The sequence below is a fragment of the Salvelinus namaycush genome, chromosome 38 (assembly GCF_016432855.1).
Source record: "Salvelinus namaycush isolate Seneca chromosome 38, SaNama_1.0, whole genome shotgun sequence".
NCBI classification, from domain to species: domain Eukaryota; kingdom Metazoa; phylum Chordata; class Actinopteri; order Salmoniformes; family Salmonidae; genus Salvelinus; species Salvelinus namaycush.
In genome coordinates, this window is record NC_052344.1 from 16,670,602 (window position 1) to 16,691,069 (window position 20,468).

Consider the following 20,468-nt stretch of genomic DNA (forward strand, 5'->3'; position numbering starts at 1 on the left):
GTCATTGAGTTCCATATGTACACACCCCAACGATATGTTTCAGATTAAATAGATTTTTATTTATTTGTCTATGTACAACGAAGCCTCTCGGGACACCGTTGTGACCACCAGGTAGACTCGTAACGACCGGGCACACACACAAGGTCTAGAAATAGAAAAGTACTATTAGAATATACATACACCTATGATTTCAAACAATGCCACCGCTACAGTAAAGAACCTAATTGAAATGGGCATATTAACACAGAAAGGATATAGTGCATGAACAATCATTACTGTACTTACAGAATAGGCATTCCATTTCCCATCCTAATGCAAATATGTATAAAACCAACAATTTATGACTATCCGTTGTGATGGACACAATCTTTCATCAGAGGACAAGATGTTCTCATTGACACAGATCCTGTGGTGAAGACTGATGCAGCAGTACAGTACTAGTCAGGACAAAAGGCACACCTGGGGGTAGAGGGCACCTCATTCCTCATCGTCAGCTGGGATCCCCAGTTCCTGGTCTGTCCATGCGGATGCATCAGGCCATGGGAAGTGACCCTGAGAGAAGAGGCATCATGGGGGTTTAAGTCTGCTTGATGGACACCAGCTTTCTCTCCATCCTTTCCTCTATGAACTGGCAAAACTAGATTTGACAGGGCATAACTATAATTGGAGCCTAATCTACATTTAATTCACCATCACTGCATCTGGGTCATGCCAGCAGTGCCACAGGATCCAGAACCACATGGCACTGCTGAGGAGCTCTGCTTGGAACGTCTGGCTCTTGGTGAGTTGTGGGAATTGCCTGTACTGGGCCTCTATGTGTGGTCCACCACCAGCTCTGAAAGGAAACAGAAAACCAGAGCACTGAGGGTATCACTGTTTTCACCCCATCACTGTATACCAGCATGTAGCTACGCTCTACACATTTGATGAAACCCAACAACCCAATGGGTTAACATCTGATCATGGCGCCTACCTCTGGATACTTGTTTGGTATGCCTACTGTCAGACTGCTAGCTAGTTATAAGCTATAGCCTAACGTTACTGTTTAAAGCTAAGATGACAGTGATGAATATGTGTACAGCTGACGTGTGATTGATAATGTTTCTTTAATTATGAAGGACGACATTAAAGTCAACCTTTCGTCGCTAGCTGTTATCTAACGTTTACATTATAACACCAGTTAATTAAGCTACTTACTTTCGGGTTACTATTTTCTGAGGTCCACGTGTAAGAAGCTGCGTCCCGGCCCTAAGGACACCCATGGCCCTTCCTAAAGAAGACATCGTTTTTTCTGTTCCCCCAGTGTTGTTTTCTCATAAATGTCGTTCCACCTTGACACAGAGGTCCAACCAACCAACAACGAGCGCTATGATTGGTCGAGATGGAGGGTTGTTCAGAAAATGGATCGACTCGTGTCGTTTTCACTTTTGCACACTAGATGGAGACAAAGCCCTTTATATGTATATTAGGTAGTTACAGAAGATGATTTTTTTATGCATGTATGAAACTCTTAAAAGGGAATCGTATAGGAAATATTGGGGGGGGGGGAAATGTATTTCATTTTTCATATGAACATGTAATGCTGGAAGTTTGTGTTGTGATATGGTGAATTAATGCATGCGTGCTTCTGTGCAAACTTTCACAAACTGACAACTGAGCAAGGACGGTTGGTGGTCATGGCAGTCCCTCCAATTCCCTTCCTCTTCATTACAGGTTTTATGTTGGAACGTCATGCACCTCCTTCCTTTGTTTACATGTCTTCCATGACATGGGTGCGCAGTGCATTTGTTTTGTGTCCAGTATAGTAAATTCAGGTGGAGGGAAATTATAGGACGGCAGTCAGGTTTAATGAATAATCAAGTGACAAAAGACAGGCATAACAGGTACAAATGGTTAATGAGCATTTAAATTACGAGAGCAATTCTTCTCTGGGATAATTGTGAAGAGTCTATTCGCCATTTACTGATTAATGAATGTGAGAACCGAGTGGGACAACATGGCGGAAAGCTCCAAGCCCCCTATCAACAGCTAAACGGTTCGACAGTTGCTTTTGTCCTTGGGGAAAATCTTACTAAAATATCAAATTTGCAATTAACTTCGCGTTCCATCAGGTGTAATGTATCCAACTGTAATCGAATTGTTACTTTAAAGTCCTGCAAAAATTTGAAGTTTCTTCCCTTTCATGCCAGTGTTCAGTTCAGCTTTTGTTGGACACTTTTACATTTTCATAGACAATGACCGTAATTCCATCCATCCATGTTTCGACTTATGTAGTTAAAGATAAGTTGGCTCATCAGTCTGCATCTCGGTTTAAATACCAAAATAGGAAATACATAAATAGACTATAAACTATAACAAGACTTTACACGAAGACAGTACAGTATAGTTTAGAAACTATGCTTTCCGCGCTCCTCTCGGGAGTGCGCGCGGTGCCGCCGCCTAGTCAGTGCGCTTTATGCACGTGCATGATCGCTAACAGCAGGCGCCATCTTATTTGCCACCAGCTACGTTGTTGCAATTTCACAAAAATACGGAAAGTGATCTATAGCTTTCTGTATACAATACGTTGATACCCTGAGTAATTCCTATGGTCGAACAGCAATAAATTGCTCATCCCATATTTATCTTTAATTTCAATGCATTGTTTTTCTTGACTCATCCCTAATGGCGCCTGGCTCTGCAAATTCTCCGGTTGCGCCACTCTCCCCTCACAGCTCAGAACCCGCCTACAACCGATGTCCGAATGATGTCATCAGAAGCCAACCATTTCTGCAAAAACAGGCCAATTCATGCATCATTGGCTGAGAGCAATGTCAATCTATCAAAACAAGAACGCCATTTTGCGAAAACGAGAGAACCCTAGATTTTAACCACCGAATCTCATCCCAATCAAACTGTCCGGAAACCGACTAGGCTACTTCTTGATAACGTCTCCAAATATTGTAATAACAAAAACCCTACACTCTGAATAAAAAAAAATTGATATATACCGTATTATAGCCCAACGACTGCTGTACAATATCATCTACGTTCGCTACAAGATTTCCGAAAATGATTGTAGTTGTAGCAGTTATGAAGGCTCATCTACTCTGTCAAGACGATCCGATACAACCAACAGACGAGAAAGCCCAGCAAACTGCCAGTTCAATTTCAGTAATACGCGTGCGCGCGGGGATGCGGTTTGGCTAGATATCAGTGGGGGAGGGGAGGTCGAACTGTAATGTCATGTGAACAGGCAATGACTGTATATGTGAACAGGATTGGAAGATTCGCAGGAGCCACTGTATCTTCGCCTTAATTCGAACGACACGTAACGTACCCTGATGTCCAACGGATTTTTTAGATACATTGTTGCACAGTTGGACGCACCTCTTTTGGACATGGAGACGGTTTACTTTACACATGCAACGATCCGTTTGCCTTGCCCTCTTCATTGTAGCCTATACGCATTGTTGTCAGTAATATTGAACTAGGCCTACATATAACATGTATTCATAATAGTGCCGTTTTTATTGAAAGACTGGAATACTGTAACAGCAATTATGAGTAAAATGTACTTGTACAATAGCACATGATGCTTACATTTGTAGATTGTGTTGATATTAGTTGGTCAGTATTGCCTACCACCCACCTTGCCTTCAGTTAAATCAAAGAAAGAATGGGCTCGAGTGTAAGTGGGTTACATAAGATATTTGTTTTCTCCTACTGCCTTGGGCACCATATTTAGATGCTAATTTCAAACTCTGGTAAGTAGGGCCTAATAATTGCCATTCAGGAGTTTGTTTTATCTGTAGCAGATACAGAAGAGAAGGCGTGTCATGGACCTCAGTGACAATACAATATATTTCTGTTTGTTTTACTATTTTAATAAAGTTTCACATTTTGCGGTAGGATAAAAGTGAAAAGAGCACTTGAATGAATGAATCTTTGAGACATGAGCGGTGGTGAGATGGCAGACCATAGATGTAGAACATGGTATGTCTCTGTGCCAGACATCATGGTCATATGGTTGACAAAAGCACATCAGATTGCTTTGCAGTTAAGAGAAGTGCGAAACAGGAGGGAAAGGGCTGACAATTCAACAAGTTCCTCCAGAGGAAGTAATAAAAGCAACAGTACTTTGTCCTTGGCTGCTAAGAAACGGCATTGACTACACACACACACACAGTGCTTGACTTGGACTGAAATACTGTAGGTGCCAGTACTCATTTTGGGTACTGTTTATATTTAGGTGCAGGAGCTCCACAATACTTTTGAGATAATATTCTATAGGAGGTGCAGGAGCTCAAGCAGTAGATAATCTGAAGTGCCGGTACTCAGCTCCAGTAAACTTCTGCCCAAGTCAAGCACTGACTACCCTAATTTTACCCCGTCACACATCAAAGTGTACAAATTGTTCTCAGGTACATGTTGAAAAGAAAACACACATGATCTGAAAATAAACACTACATACAGGAGTTGTATATGAGTTTAGTCTATGCCTTGTATTGTGGTGTCTGTCATGTATTGTAATTTTGTGTTGCACCATGTTGCTTGATCTTTCTTGCAGTTTTAGGAAATTGTACATTTTTATTTAATGTTTTAATTGACAAAGAGATATTATTCTATTCATGGAAATGGATTCATTTTTAATGAGTTGTTGAACGCATGAGATGCTGTGCTCACACAATCTGAGATGTTCTTTCTTTACCAATCCTATGAATGTTTACATTTGTTATAAATGAAGTTTGGAGATAATATTGTATAAATTAGGATTGTAAGAAATAATTTATATATGTCATTTTCTAGAACCAACTCGTTGCAACTGAACTCACATAAATCCTGCATGGTGGCATCATAGTGGCACGATTTGGACTACAGACACAAAACTACAGAACAGGCAGGGCAGGGTCGCGTGAACGCGCATGTAGCCATCTCCTTTCACCGCGCCCCTGTAATCTTGGGCTACGGACCCCGGAGAGTGTAGGGGCGGGGCTCGGGTTAGGGGTTGATGGGGCTGGAGGAGGCGGAGTCACGGCAGTCCTGCCAGGGCCGCCATTTTTGCAAAGGGAAAAGAGATGGGGTATAGAGGTGATCTAATTTCTAACAGTCGGCGTAGGTAGGACACAATTTTAACGGTTAGGAACTGACTGTCATTATTGGGTTCCAATAACTACCAACGAAAATTATTTACAGCAGGGGGAGTCTCAAGAAGACTGCTATCAGTGTAAATATTTTTAAACCTTATGGAGCCGCAGTGTGGAGTGAAGTAGCTATTGTTTTGGTTGTGTAGAGAGCGAAGCTCTAGCGACGGGGGTCTCACCCAGGTCGCTGTTTCTTTTCAGGGTATCTACAGTGAGTGGACTAACTGTAAGTAAAACCCTTTAAAACTACCTCATACGTTGTCTTAGTTTCAAGAGCTCATCAAGTTAGTCTAGCTAGCCAGCTTACCGACTTGGTTTCTCATGGCTAGCTACTGTAGCTAGTAACGTTAGCTACGTGGATGCTGATGGCGCTATAGTTAGATGATAACTAACTTTCTGGTAGCAAATCAGTTGGTTTTTAATATAAGTGAGACACTTATTTAGAATGTTATTCCTGAATTAGAGTTGTTTTGGTGTAACATTAGCTGGTATTAGCTGGCTAGCAACTGTTAGCACAGTGCACTGTTTAGCTAGCTAACGTTAGCGCATTTGAATTTTAGATTTAACCTGCTGCTTCTGAAACGTTAGCACGCTTACATAGTTAATGCAGTTGAATAACTACATTGGATTGTTTGTTAATGAAGAGAAAGGGAATCAATACTTTATCAAACATTAACTATTTTGGCTAGTTAGCGATACCTGCAATGTCAGTATGCTGTTGCAGTCGAACGTAACGTTAACTAGCTAACTAGGTGGCATGAACTACCCCGCTCTCATTTTCAACCAGTCCCCAAAGGATGGTCAGTTTGCCAATGTACTCCCATGCAATAGGCTAGTGGTAAAAATGTACTTACAGAACAAGTAAATCATGAATTGTATTGCAGTATTTGTTCGACTGGCTTGGTTTAACACATCCGTACTCGTTATCTAGCTCCATATTTGCATGTGGTTGGAAGTGCGCTTCTTGTTGATCCTAGGAAGGTTTATTTCCGTTTATGAATAACTAGCCAACAAGTCCACAAAATGTGGTGTTGCGCAGAGGGCATTGACAGGGATTTTGTTTACATATACAGCTAGATAACTAAAGACTACGTATAATTATTTCTGTTAATTGTAGTTGCATTATATTTCTTTTCAAATTTCAATCGCATGTCCACTATTGTGTAAATGCTTTTTTAGATATAAAACTAGAGGCCTCCTCAGTCACGAGATGAACAAACGGCTATTGGACCGGTAAACTCCCACCCTTCTATTTTGTTGCTAGCTGACAAATGCATTATATCCCTTAATTTAGATTCAGAGGGTATGTGGTTTAACTGCTGCAAACGTGGGGGGAGGGGACCATACCTCAGTGGAGGGGGTATACTCCAAATCGGGGAATCTTGCCTCCACTGACAATGTAGCCTCTTTGACCGTTTAAATTGTGCGATTGTTTACAATAGATTGAGACAATGTTATTTCAAAAAGAGATCATTAAATGCGAGAATGTATATTCAGCAAGCGTGTTACATTTGCGCGTTGTTCACACCATGACGTGTAAAGTTTCCTTACTAACTAGCTTAGGTAGCTAATCTTTTCATGTTAAAGCCCTCGTTGGCCAGCGTAACGACGTTTACCGCAGTTCGAACGCTAATATTAGCTAGCTAAGTACTACAACTGATGTGGCAGTCTGGTAGTAGTACAAGCTTAAAATGTTGTATTTTTTTCAAGACAGAGGCCCAATGTAATGTGTTAGCCGCTAGCTACGTAGCTTGAGACAATGGTTCATTTGTCGAGAAGCGCTAGCCAACGTTGTGTATCTTTGAAAGCCATCGCAGCTAGCTAGCATGGCTAGTTAGCTAACCCGCTGGCTAAATTATCGACGAGATTCTACATTTTTTTAAATAATAATTACACAGAAACGGCATCGACAGATTGATACTTAAGTAAGAATGTCTGAAAGACGATTGATTGCTTTCTTGGGGATTTTCTTCTCGTGGCGAGGGTCCGTCCCCCCAGTTACACGGTTTTCTCGCTGTCCTTAGAAAAGCGCTATGAAAATGGCGGCTTGGCTTGATGTTGTGGTAATTTAATAGCTATGTTCAGCCCTCCACACCCCTATCGGCTGAGCTGACTGCAGCGCCGACACACTCACGGGAAAGCGAGTGCACAATGGGATAGATTAATAAGGACTGCTTTTTGTCGTACATTTAAACAACGACAATGTCCGCGTTTGGTGCAAACATACATTTGTCAGGTAGTTTGAGATTCGCTGGCCAACTGTCTAGTTAGCTAATAGCGACCCCCCCCCATGTCGTTCAATCATATTTCTTTGCTAATATTGTGTTTCATGATGCATTGTATTTGTAGAGCAGGATGTATATACAGATTGTACTACAACGCAATATACGTCAGATCAGATTTATTGTAGTTGCTGAATTTGGCTATGTTATTAGCAGGTTGTCATATTGAGGAGTTGCATAACAGGATACAAACGCAGCACTTTGTATAAAGAACAATACGAGGTTTATTGCCACCCCCACTCTTCTTTGACCTCATGCTTTGTCCAACACTAAACATTCCCACCCTTTTCTGGCAAGTTGGACTAAGTTACCACATTTAACAGTAAGTAGGCTACTAGTCTAACTCATGTGTTTGTAGAAAGCACTAGATGGACATTTTTAATATCTCATACTTCACTATCATTTACCTACCCATTCTCTTACTGTGGTAGAATGGTAGGTTCATGAAACATCAATGCTATTTTATGGGGTAAGCATGTATATGCAGTTAATAAGTAGTAATTATCTAAAGGTCAGCTTGACTGAGGAGGAAAGCATTATACTGATTGTGGATATGAACCATAGAACAAGCAGGTCACAACAACCATGATTTGTGTCATTATGGCTGGAACTATGTGCTTGTGTAATATTTACCAGTGTTCGGGTATGACTAGTACTAGAAACTCAGTCATTAAATTAGCTAGGAAGATTTCAGTGTGGTTAGGCCTAGCTCTTTGGAACATAGGCTAATTTGTCTCAATTGTATTTTCCAATTTGGAAAATTTGCCTAATTCACATTAAATTCATGAATAGATAAACAGGCAGTTTCTCAAGTCCTACCTGGTGGCCAAAGGCGTTGCGTTTTGTGAAGGGGGAATGAAACAACCGCTGTGACTTGGTTATTTCCCTTTGACATTGACAAAGACCTGCTGCCCTCCTCTTGCCCCTCCCCCTCTCAGCTCCTCACAGACTCAGAACAGATGCCCGTCACCAAATAACCCAATAATGAAAATAAATGGCCAGTTTTTTTTGTTGTCTGTTGTTTTGGTGACAGTGTTGAAAATTCATGATAACACACAGCTGGCCAGCGAGGAGCTCTATATCACTCCTTATAGAAATAACAAGGAGCCCAAGTCCCCCAACAAGGCTTTTTAAACTTGCCTGGCTACATCTCACACATACACACACGCCTCCACTTTGCCCAAACAATCTTCTCCTGACAGTGCATGTCTTTCCTTTCATGTGTTGTGACATTTTTCCATCAGCTCAGGCCTCATTCACAGTAGTATGGCTCCGTCCCCTGATGGTGGCTCTAGTTTTGGGATGGTGTGAGGCAGGCAGCTCTACACCGCTCCATTCCCTCCTCCCTACTGGCCTGTGAGACAAACCGGAGAAGCTGGATACTTCTCTGTGGTGCAAACTTTGGCAGCCTCTGTCCAAATGCCAGTTTGAGACAGCCGCCCAGTGTTTTTTCTCTCCTCCTTTTTCCTCATGACCCCATGTTGCCATAGCCATGTAAGAAGAGACTCCTCCTTACGTGAACAGAAAATTATCCGGATTTGTGGCCATCTTGGATGGAGGCTGCCGAGAGAGATTGCCATTAATCTATTCTGTTTTGGTTCTCCAAGACGGCACTAATTAGTCTTCTGTGTCCTTATGAGGCGAGGGTTATGTTAATTCCCCCTCTGCCAATCGAGGACAGGAGGACAAATCATTGGAGGCAGAGGTGTTTTCAGTTTTCCCCACAGTGAGGCTGTGCAGCTGCTCTCATTCTTTCTCTAGAGGAGCCTAATGAGAGAGCTGTGTAGGCTATCGTCGCTGCCACAGCTGACTGACTGACACTCTGATACAGGCACTCATTTGCTTGTGACTCCTGATCTTTCTTTTCACTGACAAAGGTGCTTGTTTCACAAATGCCTGTCAACAGTGGGGGTTAAGTAAGGCCTCCGACTGCTATACACTGCTCCCTCTAGTCTTTCCACAGCTTAGCTTTCCATAGTGGGATTCATCCTCCACCAAATGAATGATGTCATGATACGTTTGTGATATCATTCATGCAGTGGAGACCTAGATGCATAGAGGCCCTGGGAGACTTGGGCCCCTGCCGGGAAGTAAAATAGACACTGGTTTGAACCGCTGCAGGCTGGAACCCTCTAACAAGTAACGAGGACTGTGTGTATGGATGTAGCTGGCACAGTAAAGAAACGACTGTTTCCCTCGATGTTGGCCTCTGAATACAGCAAAAATGCCTCCATTTTGTGTGGACATGTTATAAATACTGGATGAGAGCGGTCCTGCTGTGTCTAATCAGAAGCTGATATATAATATACAATCCCGAGTCACCTACCTCTTCTTCCTCTTAAAGGGACAGTGGCCTCTGCTCTGTCCTGGTGCTAGAGGCCATGCACTGGCTGGAGCGCTTCTTGCTTCGTGGCAGTCATGCTACTATAACCATGTCATGGTCTTGTAGCATTCTAACAGTCTCCCTAACTGCGACGTATTCAAATTGCCTCACACACTGACTCACACTGCCTTCTCTGGTTCCCTCTCCTCGCTCCCCCTGGTTGGTGCCCTGCTCAATAAGAGAAGCTATGAAGGCTTTTCGAGCGGCCAATAGCCAGGACAGTGGGCCACAGAGGGAGGAAGTGAAGGAGTTCACTATACAGGATGTTTACTGCTAGTCTGCTGTATCGAAAGCAGTGCTGGGTAGGACAGAAGAAGGCAATAGCTCAATGGAGCTGGTGAGAATCTATTGACTTCCTCTCTGCCTGCCTCATCCTCCACTGTAAAGAGTGCCACTTGTGTTTGTGTTGTTTCCTCTGTCCCTGGAGAACAACAGACTCCATCCTGAAACTGTATCATCTGTATAGATATAGCTGGCTGACAACAGTACACTGCCAGCCTAGGTAGTTTTACCCTGTGGGGCTGCCTGGCTCTATGGTTCTAAGCCTCCAGTGTCCTCCCTTTCTGTGTAGAGCTAGAGTCAGGCCTTTAGTAGCTCATAGGAGGCTGGCCTTGCTCTGAGGCCCAGCACAGTCGCATAGGTCACACACGAGGAGGAGAGGGAGACAGGGTTCAGGTAACCTGTTTTTTTGCGGTTCTGGGCTGTAATGGATCCCTTGTTAAATGGGCCTTTCACTAGTTAGACTACTTCCCAAATAGGTGCCCCTGGGCTGGGACTGCTGCAACAGCAATCCTGATACTTCCCTAACCCTGCCCACTTCCTGTTGCTGTGCTACATGCTAGCGCTACTTACTTAGTGCAAGGCATGCTGGGTACTGGGCAGACTCAGTGGAGGCGAGAGTGAATGTAGTGGTTGGTGATATAACGCCAGTGCGAGCCAGGTGTGAAATCGATCATGGAACAGTGCTGTATTGGGGCTTGAGTGTCTCTGACCAGGGCTGGGCGATATGGCCAAAATATATCACTTTATTTTTCATATTTTTGATGGTATTTAATGTATTTTTTAAAATAAATGTTGTAAATTAAGCTTTATGAGTAGTGCGAGGCCCTAGGGTGATTTCAATGAGTCTTTCTCCATTCTGATTGTTTTATACTGTTTTCAACCTCATCCAAAAATAATTTCTGCCATTTTTATTAATTTCTGCATTTCCTGCACTTTGAGATAATTGCAACACTGCCACGTAGGGCTGCACAATATGGGCAAAAATAATCTAGGCCTACGATTAACACCAGGCACAGAAAAGCTACATTTGAGCCTGTCAGTCTCACTTTTATTTGGTTTGAGTAGTTGACCTTTCTTTCCTAATATAGACAAGACTGAGTCACTCAGGTTGACAGGTGAGCTCGACGCAAATCAATGATTTTGTTTGTCATCGGTCATCCTTATCAAATTTAAGAATGTCAAATGGAGCCGTGCTGTGTTAGGGAGTGGAGGAGAGGAGGGTGTACCGAGGGAGAGTAGGCCAGAACAGGGCCAGAGTAGGGCTGCCCCAGACCAGCTGTCAGAACCTGGATGTACTGCACTGAAAACCTTGGCTGGCTGGCTGTACCCTGCACCTGAGATGGGAGATCCCTCCTTTACCACCTGTGTGTGTTCGTTTGACAGGGTACAAGCCCAAAGTGTGTAGGCTGATGTGTATAGAGTAGCCTCTAGGGCCCACTGTCTCTCACTCACTCTCACACACACACAGAGAGTGCTGGCCTGGGGCCATTGTCTGCTGGTTAGTGTGCTCTGCAGAGTGTGGATGTGGACAAAGCAACATCATTCTCTCTCCAATGCCTTTTAGTGGGTCTGGACACAGTGCAGTTTGCTACTGCGCGATAGGTGGTCAATGGTAAACATCACAGTAGAACGTATCTACTCGCCACTAGTGGCACACAATCTCTAACACATGCATACACACAATGTAGGCCTACATCTCTAATGTCCTGTATTATTGATGTATGGCTTCACCTTCAGAGGTAAAGCACAGAGGGAGCCCTGGCAGCTTGGGCACAGTGATTAATGAAGGACAGGACAGCTGATGCAGAGAGTAGCCCTGTTTGGGCACTGTGAGAGGAAGGGTTGTGACATTCTGATGGTGTCTTTTTCCAGTGTATAGGCGTGTGTTTATGTTGGTGTGTGTGTGCGCGCTCGTGGCTGGCTGCTGCGATGACTCAGCCTATGAGGATGGTGTGAAGTCACTTCAGCTCTCTGTTGGGAACTTGGAGGGAAGGAGGAGCGCGGCTTCAGTTAGAAGCCCGTCTTTATGTCCATCGTTCTCTTCTCCCGGCTCAAAATCAAACACTGAGACTTGGCTCAAAGAGCCTCAATGAAAACAAGCTCTGACGTACGGCGGCTCCAACTAGCCTAGCACGTGTGTGTGTGTGTGTGTGTGTGTGTGTGTGTGTGTGTGTGTGTGTGTGTGTGTGTGTGTGTGTGTGTGTGTTCCCTGCTGAATGCAGTTCAGTGACTGGTCTGTCTGAAAAGGAAAGTTATTCCCCCACACAATGACGTGACTGTGGCCTTAGTGGGGAGGGGAGATTGGGAAAGGGAGGATGGCAAATGAGAAGAGGGGGGAGAGTGGGCTCAGCTCTAGTCTCTGCTCTACTCTCCCACGTAGTCTCAGAAGGCTGCTGTGCCTGCCTGTGCTAGAGGAACCCTAGTGCCCATACAGGAGTTTGGGCGCCTCTCCCAAACAGAGGGTAGATGGATCATTTGGAAGGCTCCCTGCAGCGCTGTGAGATCCGTGATGAGAGAACCTCAGACAGAACGAAAGGGGGACTGGGGGACAAAAGCGCCACAGCTTTCCTCCTCGCTTGACTAGCTAGTGTTCTGCCATCATAATTCTTTGCTTTGTGTTTCTCTCCCCCTTTCCCTCCTGTACTCTCTCTCTCCCCTTTCCCCTTCTTCACCATGCTCTGTCTCTCTTCCAGACTCTTTGTAATTAGGAGCCCTGTCTGCGGCACTCCCCTTCCCTTCCATGCTCTGAGGTTTATTTAGGAAGAGGAGAGAGACATCCGGGTGGGGTGGATGGGGCACAGCGAGGGAGGGCAGAAGGAGCGAGGGAGTGTTTGTCTTTTTCCTCTGCTTTTTTTGGCATGTTGGTCCTGTGTGACAGTCAGCTCCGCTAGAGGAAGTGGGAGGAGCGTCGGAGGCAGTCACAGCGCTCAGATTTAGTCAGGAATGCTGTACTGTACTCGTTAGCCTTTTTTCCAACCCCCCTTTGTGTGTCTTGAATGTGTCTGGCCCTGGTGCAGTGTGTGTGTGTATGCGCGCCCCTGGGTGCCTCCCAGCAAAGGAATGTGTGCAAGGGGAAGGGGAGGGGGTTTGGGTTATCTGTCTGCGGGGGTGGTTGTGTGTGTGTGTGAGTGAGCTGAGCATGTGTGAGTGAGCTGAGCATGTGTGAGTGAGCTGAGCATGTGTGTGTGAGCTGAGCATGTGTGTGTGTGTGTGTGTGTGTGTGTGCGTGTGTGTGTGTGTGTGAGCTGAGCATGCGTGTGTGTGCATTCCTGAGCAGTGACAGCAGGATTCCCTTAGACAGGCTGAGAAGATCAGAGCAAAACGCTTGGAAACAGACGGCCTGTTTCCGAAGGAGGGGATTTTTACTACACCAAAACATACTGAGCCTTTGAGATAACACAAAAAGGTTTTATGTCATTTCAGTCTTCTGGCTAATAAGTGCCCTGTTACGGGGAAATGTTACACCAACAATTGGTTTCTATTGTTAATTGAGCCACACAAAGCTGTGCTGTGATATGGGCCCTGCTGTTTAAAGGGACTGTAAAACTGTTTCAGAGGTCTAGTAAACCTGAAATGTCCAGATTTTTATAGCAGTGTCTCAGAGATGAGCCCTCTCTGCTGGATGCCTGGGCTGGTACACACACAAAGGTGTGAACTCCAGCCTATTTTGTCTAGGCATGTGTCCCTCCCACTAATCCCACTTATCAACAACGCTGTGCTCTCAGTATCAAGGCCAGCTCATATGCCCCTGTCTGGACACATGCATTGCATTACGTAGGCTATAAGCTATAATAGCCTGTACATTACCACCCACTGTTTGTTTGTGTATAGGCTAATTGGGACAGGTCTATTTAGTCTATGTACATAGCATTGTTATTGCCTGTTAGCGGGAGTGGCTACCTCTGTCTGTCAACCTACCATTTAGTCCCTCGTCCTACTTCTCTCTTCATCAGAGAGAGGCTGCAGTCTGTGTGACACCTAATGGAGTTAATTATTGACTTAGTCTTTCTATGCATCTTCTGTCCACCTGCAATGCTGAACAAACAGTGTGATAGGGGGAGAGTGAGACAAGATGCCTATTTAACACTGGCTTTCACATCCAGACAGCCAGGGGCTTGTGACAGCTCTAATTACAGCGTTAAAGGATTGTGCGTGTGTGTGTGTTCCTTTTAGAGTGTGTGTGTGTGTGTGTGTGTACTCTGTTCTGCTCAATAGAACAATCCTGCTCGGCGAAAAGATGGCCTCTCAGTGTTGCGTTTTTCTTTCTCCTCCTCCATTAATGGCCGCCAGTCAGAGCTCTGTGTTCTCTCACACCCCCTTGTGGTGAAACACTGCCACCGCAGCATCCTGCATTCGTGGCAGTCTGTGTAGAGGTCGCATTTGACCAGTTTACCGACATCAGGCATAGCCTTACTATAGCTTCTCTTCCCCCTTGCATCCATTAATGTCTCAGGTAGCCAGTGAGGTGGGCGAGGGTTCTCTTTGAGAGCTTTACTAGGGAAATTCCTATCGTGCTGTTTATTTTCTGTGTAACCAGCAGTTAGCTAGTACCTACATCTCACACAGCTGAATTTATGAATCATGGTGATTCCTGGAAATACCCCAGTTTTCAGTCTGTCTGATCTAGTTTCAGATAGGTGACTGTCCCCTTTTCACCATGCTAACTCCCTTGTTGTCTCTCTCCCTCTGTGTGTTGGCAGGCCTTGTGGATGCACTTAGATGTCTGCAATGAGTGCTGTGGCTGGCATGCCTCTGTGTTTTGGACTCCCATGCTCTGGACTCAGTAGGACAAGAATTGACCAGCAAAGAACGTCATGAGCATAGTGATCCCTGTAGGGGTGGACACAGCAGACACCTCATACCTGGAAATGGCTGCAGGCTCAGAGTGAGTATACCAACGTCTTCAGGCCCAACCCAGCATCTCTCTCACTCTATGTGTGTCTCTCTCTAACTCTATGTGTCTCTCTCTAACTCTCTGTGTCTCTCTCTAACTCTGTGTGTGTCTCTCTCTCTCTAACTCTGTGTCTCTCTCTAACTCTCTGTGTCTCTCTCTAACTCTCTGTGTCTCTCTCTAACTCTCTGTGTCTCTCTCTAACTCTGTGTGTGTCTCTCTCTCTCTAACTCTGTGTGTCTCTCTCTCTCTCTCTCTAACTCTCTGTGTGTCTCTCTCTCTCTCTCTCTAACTCTCTGTGTGTCTCTCTCTCTCTCTCTCTAACTCTCTGTGTGTCTCTCTATCTCTCTCTAACTCTCTGTGTGTCTCTAACTCTGTGTGTCTCTGTCTCTGTCTCTCTCTCTCTCTCTGTGTCTCTGTCTTTCTCTGTGTCTCTGTCTCTCTCTCTCTCTTTGTGTCTCTGTCTCTCGCTCTCTCTGTGTCTCTGCCTCTCGCTCTCTCTGTGTCTCTGTGTCTCCCTGTGTCTCTCTAACTCTCTGTGTGTCTCTCTCTCTCTCTAACTCTATGTGTGTCTCTCTCTCTCTCTAACTCTCTGTGTGTGTGTCTCTCTCTCTCTAACTCTCTGTGTGTGTCTCTCTCTCTCTCTAACTCTGTGTGTGTCTCTCTCTCTCTCTCTCTCTCTGTGTGTCTCTCTCTCTGTCTCTCTAACTCTGTGTCTCTCTCTCTCTAACTCTCTGTGTGTGTCTCTCTCTCTCTCTAACTCTCTGTGTCTCTAACTCTCTGCGTCTCTCTCTCTCTCTAACTCTCTGTGTGTCTCTCTCTCTCTCTGTGTCTCTCTCTGTCTCTCGCTCTCTCTATCCGTGTCTCTCTCTCTCTCTCTCTCTATGTCTCTCTCTGTCTCTGTCTGTCTAGCTCTGTGTCTCTGTCTCTCTCTCTCTGTGTGTCTCTCTCTCTAGCCCCGCTGAGGGGCTCCATAGCCCTGCTGTCTGCTGTAAGGGACAGGCTTGGTCAATCACTGCCATTGATCACAATAATAGCACTACTCACCGTCTCACACCCATCACTTCCCATAGACATTCTCAATGCCCTAATCTGACCAGACCATCCAAGTTCCATATATGACAAAACATACTTTGTAGAGAAGATTTGAGGCAGAAGAGCTTGTCACTTAAATACAACATGTGCTGTGTTTATGACTACCTAACATCACACACCCTTACTGTTCACTTTCTGTTTCTAAGTTGTTGCTTCTGTGTAATACAGTGTCAGTGTAGCCAATGTCATGATTTAGAATGATTCCTACCAACCTGACACCACCAGGTGGAGGGAGAATTTCTCTGAAAATGGCGCTGTGCACCTTGTTAGGGGAGTAGAGCCTGTCGCCATGGCAACAACATACCACCCTCACACAGTATTCCCTATACCCTCCTCAGGGATACTGGCAAGTATTCTAGACAAATAAGAGAGACCTCCTCTGTGCTCCTGTGGTTGAAGAACATAAAGGTCTGCTTTTAGAGGGCTTGTCTCTTTAAATGGGACGGTGTCACTCTCCCCCAGCCTTAAGAGCTGTTGCAGGCGGCCACAGCTGGTTGCCATAGAAACCTCCCCAATGTCTCCCTTCCGCACTGCGCAGGGGCCATTGCCATGGTCACCGGGCTGAATGACAGGTGGCCCTCTTGTGGTTAAGGCGTCTTAAATGGTTCGCGCTCACCTCTCTTTCCCCCTCCTCCCCCTTCGTCAGCTTTTTTAAGGGCCGCGTCTCAGCCCAGGGCCCTTCTGTTCGTAGGGTCGGGGTTTAAGCCCTCTCTCTATCCTTCTCTCTCCGCTCTGCGTCTGCCTGCCCCCTGCCTGATGCAGATTTCGTCAAAAGAAGTTAACAAGCTTGAATTGGGCCTCCACTGTGAGGGAGCACAGAGTATGGCTGGCTGTCTGTAACACACACAGGACTACCTACCTCCACTGTGAGGGAGTACAGAGTATGGCTGGCTGTCTGTAACACACACAGGACTACCTACCTCCACTGTGAGGGAGTACAGAGTATGGCTGGCTGGCTGTAACAGACACAGGACTACCTACCTCCACTGTGAGGGAGCACAGAGTATGGCTGGCTGTCTGTAACACACACACACAGGACTACCTACCTCCACTGTGAGGGAGTACAGAGTATGGCTGGCTGTCTGTAACACACACACACAGGACTACCTACCTCCACTGTGAGGGAGCACAGAGTATGGCTGGCTGTCTGTAACACACACACACAGGACTACCTACCTCCACTGTGAGGGAGCACAGAGTATGGCTGGCTGTCTGTAACACACACAGGACTACCTACCTCCACTGTGAGGGAGCACAGAGTATGGCTGGCTGTCTGTAACACACACAGGACTACCTACCTCCACTGTGAGGGAGTACAGAGTATGGCTGGCTGTCTGTAACACACACACGCAGGACTACCTACCTCCACTGTGAGGGAGCACAGAGTATGGCTGGCTGTCTGTAACACACACAGGACTACCTACCTCCACTGTGAGGGAGTACAGAGTATGGCTGGCTGTCTGTAACACACACAGGACTACCTACCTCCACTGTGAGGGAGTACAGAGTATGGCTGGCTGTCTGTAACACACACACACAGGACTACCTACCTCCACTGTGAGGGAGCACAGAGTATGGCTGGCTGTCTGTAACACACACACACAGGACTACCTACCTCCACTGTGAGGGAGCACAGAGTATGGCTGGCTGTCTGTAACACACACAGGACTACCTACCTCCACTGTGAGGGAGTACAGAGTATGGCTGGCTGTCTGTAACACACACACACAGGACTACCTACCTCCACTGTGAGGGAGCACAGAGTATGGCTGGCTGTCTGTAACACACACAGGACTACCTACCTCCACTGTGAGGGAGTACAGAGTATGGCTGGCTGTCTGTAACACACACAGGACTACCTACCTCCACTGTGAGGGAGTACAGAGTATGGCTGGCTGTCTGTAACACACACACACAGGACTACCTACCTCCACTGTGAGGGAGCACAGAGTATGGCTGGCTGTCTGTAACACACACAGGACTACCTACCTCCACTGTGAGGGAGTACAGAGTATGGCTGGCTGTCTGTAACACACACAGGACTACCTACCTCCACTGTGAGGGAGTACAGAGTATGGCTGGCTGTCTGTAACACACACACACAGGACTACCTACCTCCACTGTGAGGGAGCACAGAGTATGGCTGGCTGTCTGTAACACACACAGGACTACCTACCTCCACTGTGAGGGAGTACAGAGTATGGCTGGCTGTCTGTAACACACACAGGACTACCTACCTCCACTGTGAGGGAGTACAGAGTATGGCTGGCTGTCTGTAACACACACAGGACTACCTACCTCCACCGTGCCCACAGACCAGGGTAGTTATCATCTAGCCCTCTTCCTTCCACCCTACTAATAAAACAAGTCACAGATCCTTGTTGCTCTTCGAGGCCCTCGTGTTCTCAACACAGGGCAGAGGTTAGCATTAGTGTGCTAACTTGCTAACCCTAGGAACAGCAGTACTACTCCCAGAGGAGCAGTCACTGCCTCTCCACCTCCCTCTGAAAGATGCAGCGGTGTGTGTGTGTGTGTGTTGGCTGGCTGTGCAGAAGTGCGCTGTCTCTCTCTGTGTCTCGCTCTGTGTCTCTCTCCCTCGCGCTGTCCCTCGCTCTCGCTCTCTCTGTCTCTGTCGGTGTGTGTGATCTCTGGCTCCATATTAAGCTCTCTCTTGAGCTGTGAGCTATGATTAGCACATGCATAGCTGTCTGTTTAATTGACACCTCCATTCCATCTCTGCTGTCTCTTTCTGCTGTCTCTGCTCTCTGAGTCTCCCGGTGTCTCACATCTCATAGCTTCTCCCTAGACGTGTGTGATTGTGATTGACTATAGCATCATGTACTCTGTGTCTTCGTCCCTGACTTCCTATGAGACAGACATGATTGATGCAGTCAGTCTCAGTCCCTTTGGCCACTCACACTGAAACCAAACATGGCCCCTCGCCATCCGTCAAACAAACTGGCTCATCACATGTCTGTTCTCTTCTCCTTTGTCTATCATCCCCCTCTCTCACCAAAGAAACTATCCCAGGAAAGCACAATAAAGCCCATTTTAATGACTCCTCATACGATCACTGATTTCATTTTAATACATGAATGTTCTCTCTCTCACCACTGAATGATGCATGCTGCATCCCTGCAAATCCCTGATTATGAAGTATAGATTGTTACCCAAGTAAATCATTCACACTGTTTTCAGTAGTCTACTTTAAAGTTTCTTTGGATTTGGCTTGGATTACTTCTCTGCCCTGGGGAGGGTAGTGAAGTGTGTGTGTGTGTTTCAGCGAGATGTACACACACCTTCCCCGGGGTCCGCCCCTAGACCTTTTTACAGGCACTTACTTTGACACAAAGCGCCTGCTGCTTGAGCGCCAATACCATGTTTAAGGAAGTGCTGCACAGCGAGCATTGAGAGGTCACGGTGTGCAGCACGCGGGGAGACTAGGGGGGAAAGACTGACTCCACCAGGTACTGTACTGCTGCTTTACCCTAGGAGGGACGGGGTGTCGAGAGGGAGGGTTGGAGCATTGGAGAGGTGTGTGTTTGTACTTTAACATGCTGACACGTGGCACGTCCATTCGTTTGAGTAGCCTAGTTTTGCTACCCTACTGTGCTGCTACTAACTGTCTTGGCTTGTCCGAATATGCTACATAGCCTGTTTGAGCCATATAGCCATAGCATCCCCTCAGGGATTCTACTACACCATCAGACCACACATACATTTTGTAATACGGTACCTTTGTAGCTGTCCAGTTTGTTTAGTGGGCTTTTCTCTTGTACTCTGCATTGTCAGCCAAACTTCTTGGCAGGGCAGTTGGCCTCTTGTCAAGGTTTCATTTAGCCTCTGCTTCTGAGATGACTGTGGCTGTGCAAAGCCAGCCTCGGATACACCCGGGGGCATCTCTATTCTCTCTCCTTCACTCTCCCTCTCTTTGACCTTGTAGCAGTTGTCTGGACTATCCTGTAGGAGAAGGGAAGGATTTGGTGGAGTTTCTTCCTCATGACTGACCAACAGGCTGTTTGTATGTAGGAGTAGCTAGCCTTCTGTTTTGTCATGACATCAGCCTGGAGTCTCAACTGCCTCGGCTGTCACTGATCTCTTTCTTTTCTTCTCTCCTGACAGTGCCACTCCTCCCATCTCTCCTTCCCCCCCCTTCATCTCCTCTCTGTTGTCTGTTTGCCAATCCCACTTGTCTTCATTTTGAAGCCCTCCTCCCTCCTTCAATGCCAGTGAGAAGTAGCCTAGTTAACCATACCCCCATGTCCTTGGTTTCATGTTCAAACAGCCAGACAGGCTTTCTCTGCACCACTGCAATGTCATAGAATAAAAGTGGATTTACCAGTTTGATAAATGATCTCAAGGAAGTGAATGCCTGTTATTGTTTCTGCGTGTGTCAATGTTGTGTGTGTGTG

The 20,468-nt window shown here is 46.0% G+C and overlaps 2 protein-coding genes across 10 annotated transcripts in view; one reads left to right on the top strand and one right to left on the bottom strand.

Moving 5' to 3' along the window:
- Positions 1–37: 37 nt before the first annotated feature.
- On the bottom strand, positions 38–1,362 carry LOC120031904 (NADH dehydrogenase [ubiquinone] 1 beta subcomplex subunit 2, mitochondrial-like). The gene is made up of 4 exons (XM_038977734.1): positions 1,198–1,362; positions 691–835; positions 460–552; positions 38–145 (listed from the first exon to the last, which is right to left on the bottom strand). The coding sequence occupies exons 1-3, from the start codon at positions 1,281–1,283 to the stop codon at positions 478–480; spliced, it is 306 nt and encodes a 101-aa protein (XP_038833662.1). The 5' UTR covers positions 1,284–1,362; the 3' UTR covers positions 38–145; positions 460–477.
- Positions 1,363–5,031: 3,669 nt separating this feature from the next.
- Positions 5,032–20,468, top strand: part of kmt2e (lysine (K)-specific methyltransferase 2E) — a 39,831-nt gene continuing 24,394 nt past the window's right edge. For 8 of the 9 annotated variants that reach the window (XM_038977735.1, XM_038977741.1, XM_038977743.1 and 5 more), the window contains exons 1-2: positions 5,032–5,349; positions 14,771–14,955. In XM_038977735.1, coding sequence (XP_038833663.1) covers positions 14,885–14,955 — 71 coding nt within the window. In that variant the 5' untranslated portion in view covers positions 5,032–5,349; positions 14,771–14,884. The remainder of the gene's footprint in view (positions 5,350–14,770; positions 14,956–20,468) is intronic. The other variant, XM_038977736.1, reaches the window with a different exon arrangement.

Bases quoted from the DNA above. Each gene is read 5' to 3' on its own strand.
- LOC120031904 (XM_038977734.1), bottom strand. From the start codon at position 1,283: ATGTCTTCTTTAGGAAGGGCCATGGGTGTCCTTAGGGCCGGGACGCAG. The intron at 836-1,197 runs GTAAGTAGCTTA...GTTTCCTTTCAG, and splicing joins CAGAAAATAGTAACCCGAAA to AGCTGGTGGTGGACCACACA. The intron at 553-690 runs GTGAATTAAATG...CTCTTCTCTCAG, and splicing joins ATGACCCAGATGCAGTGATG to GGTCACTTCCCATGGCCTGA.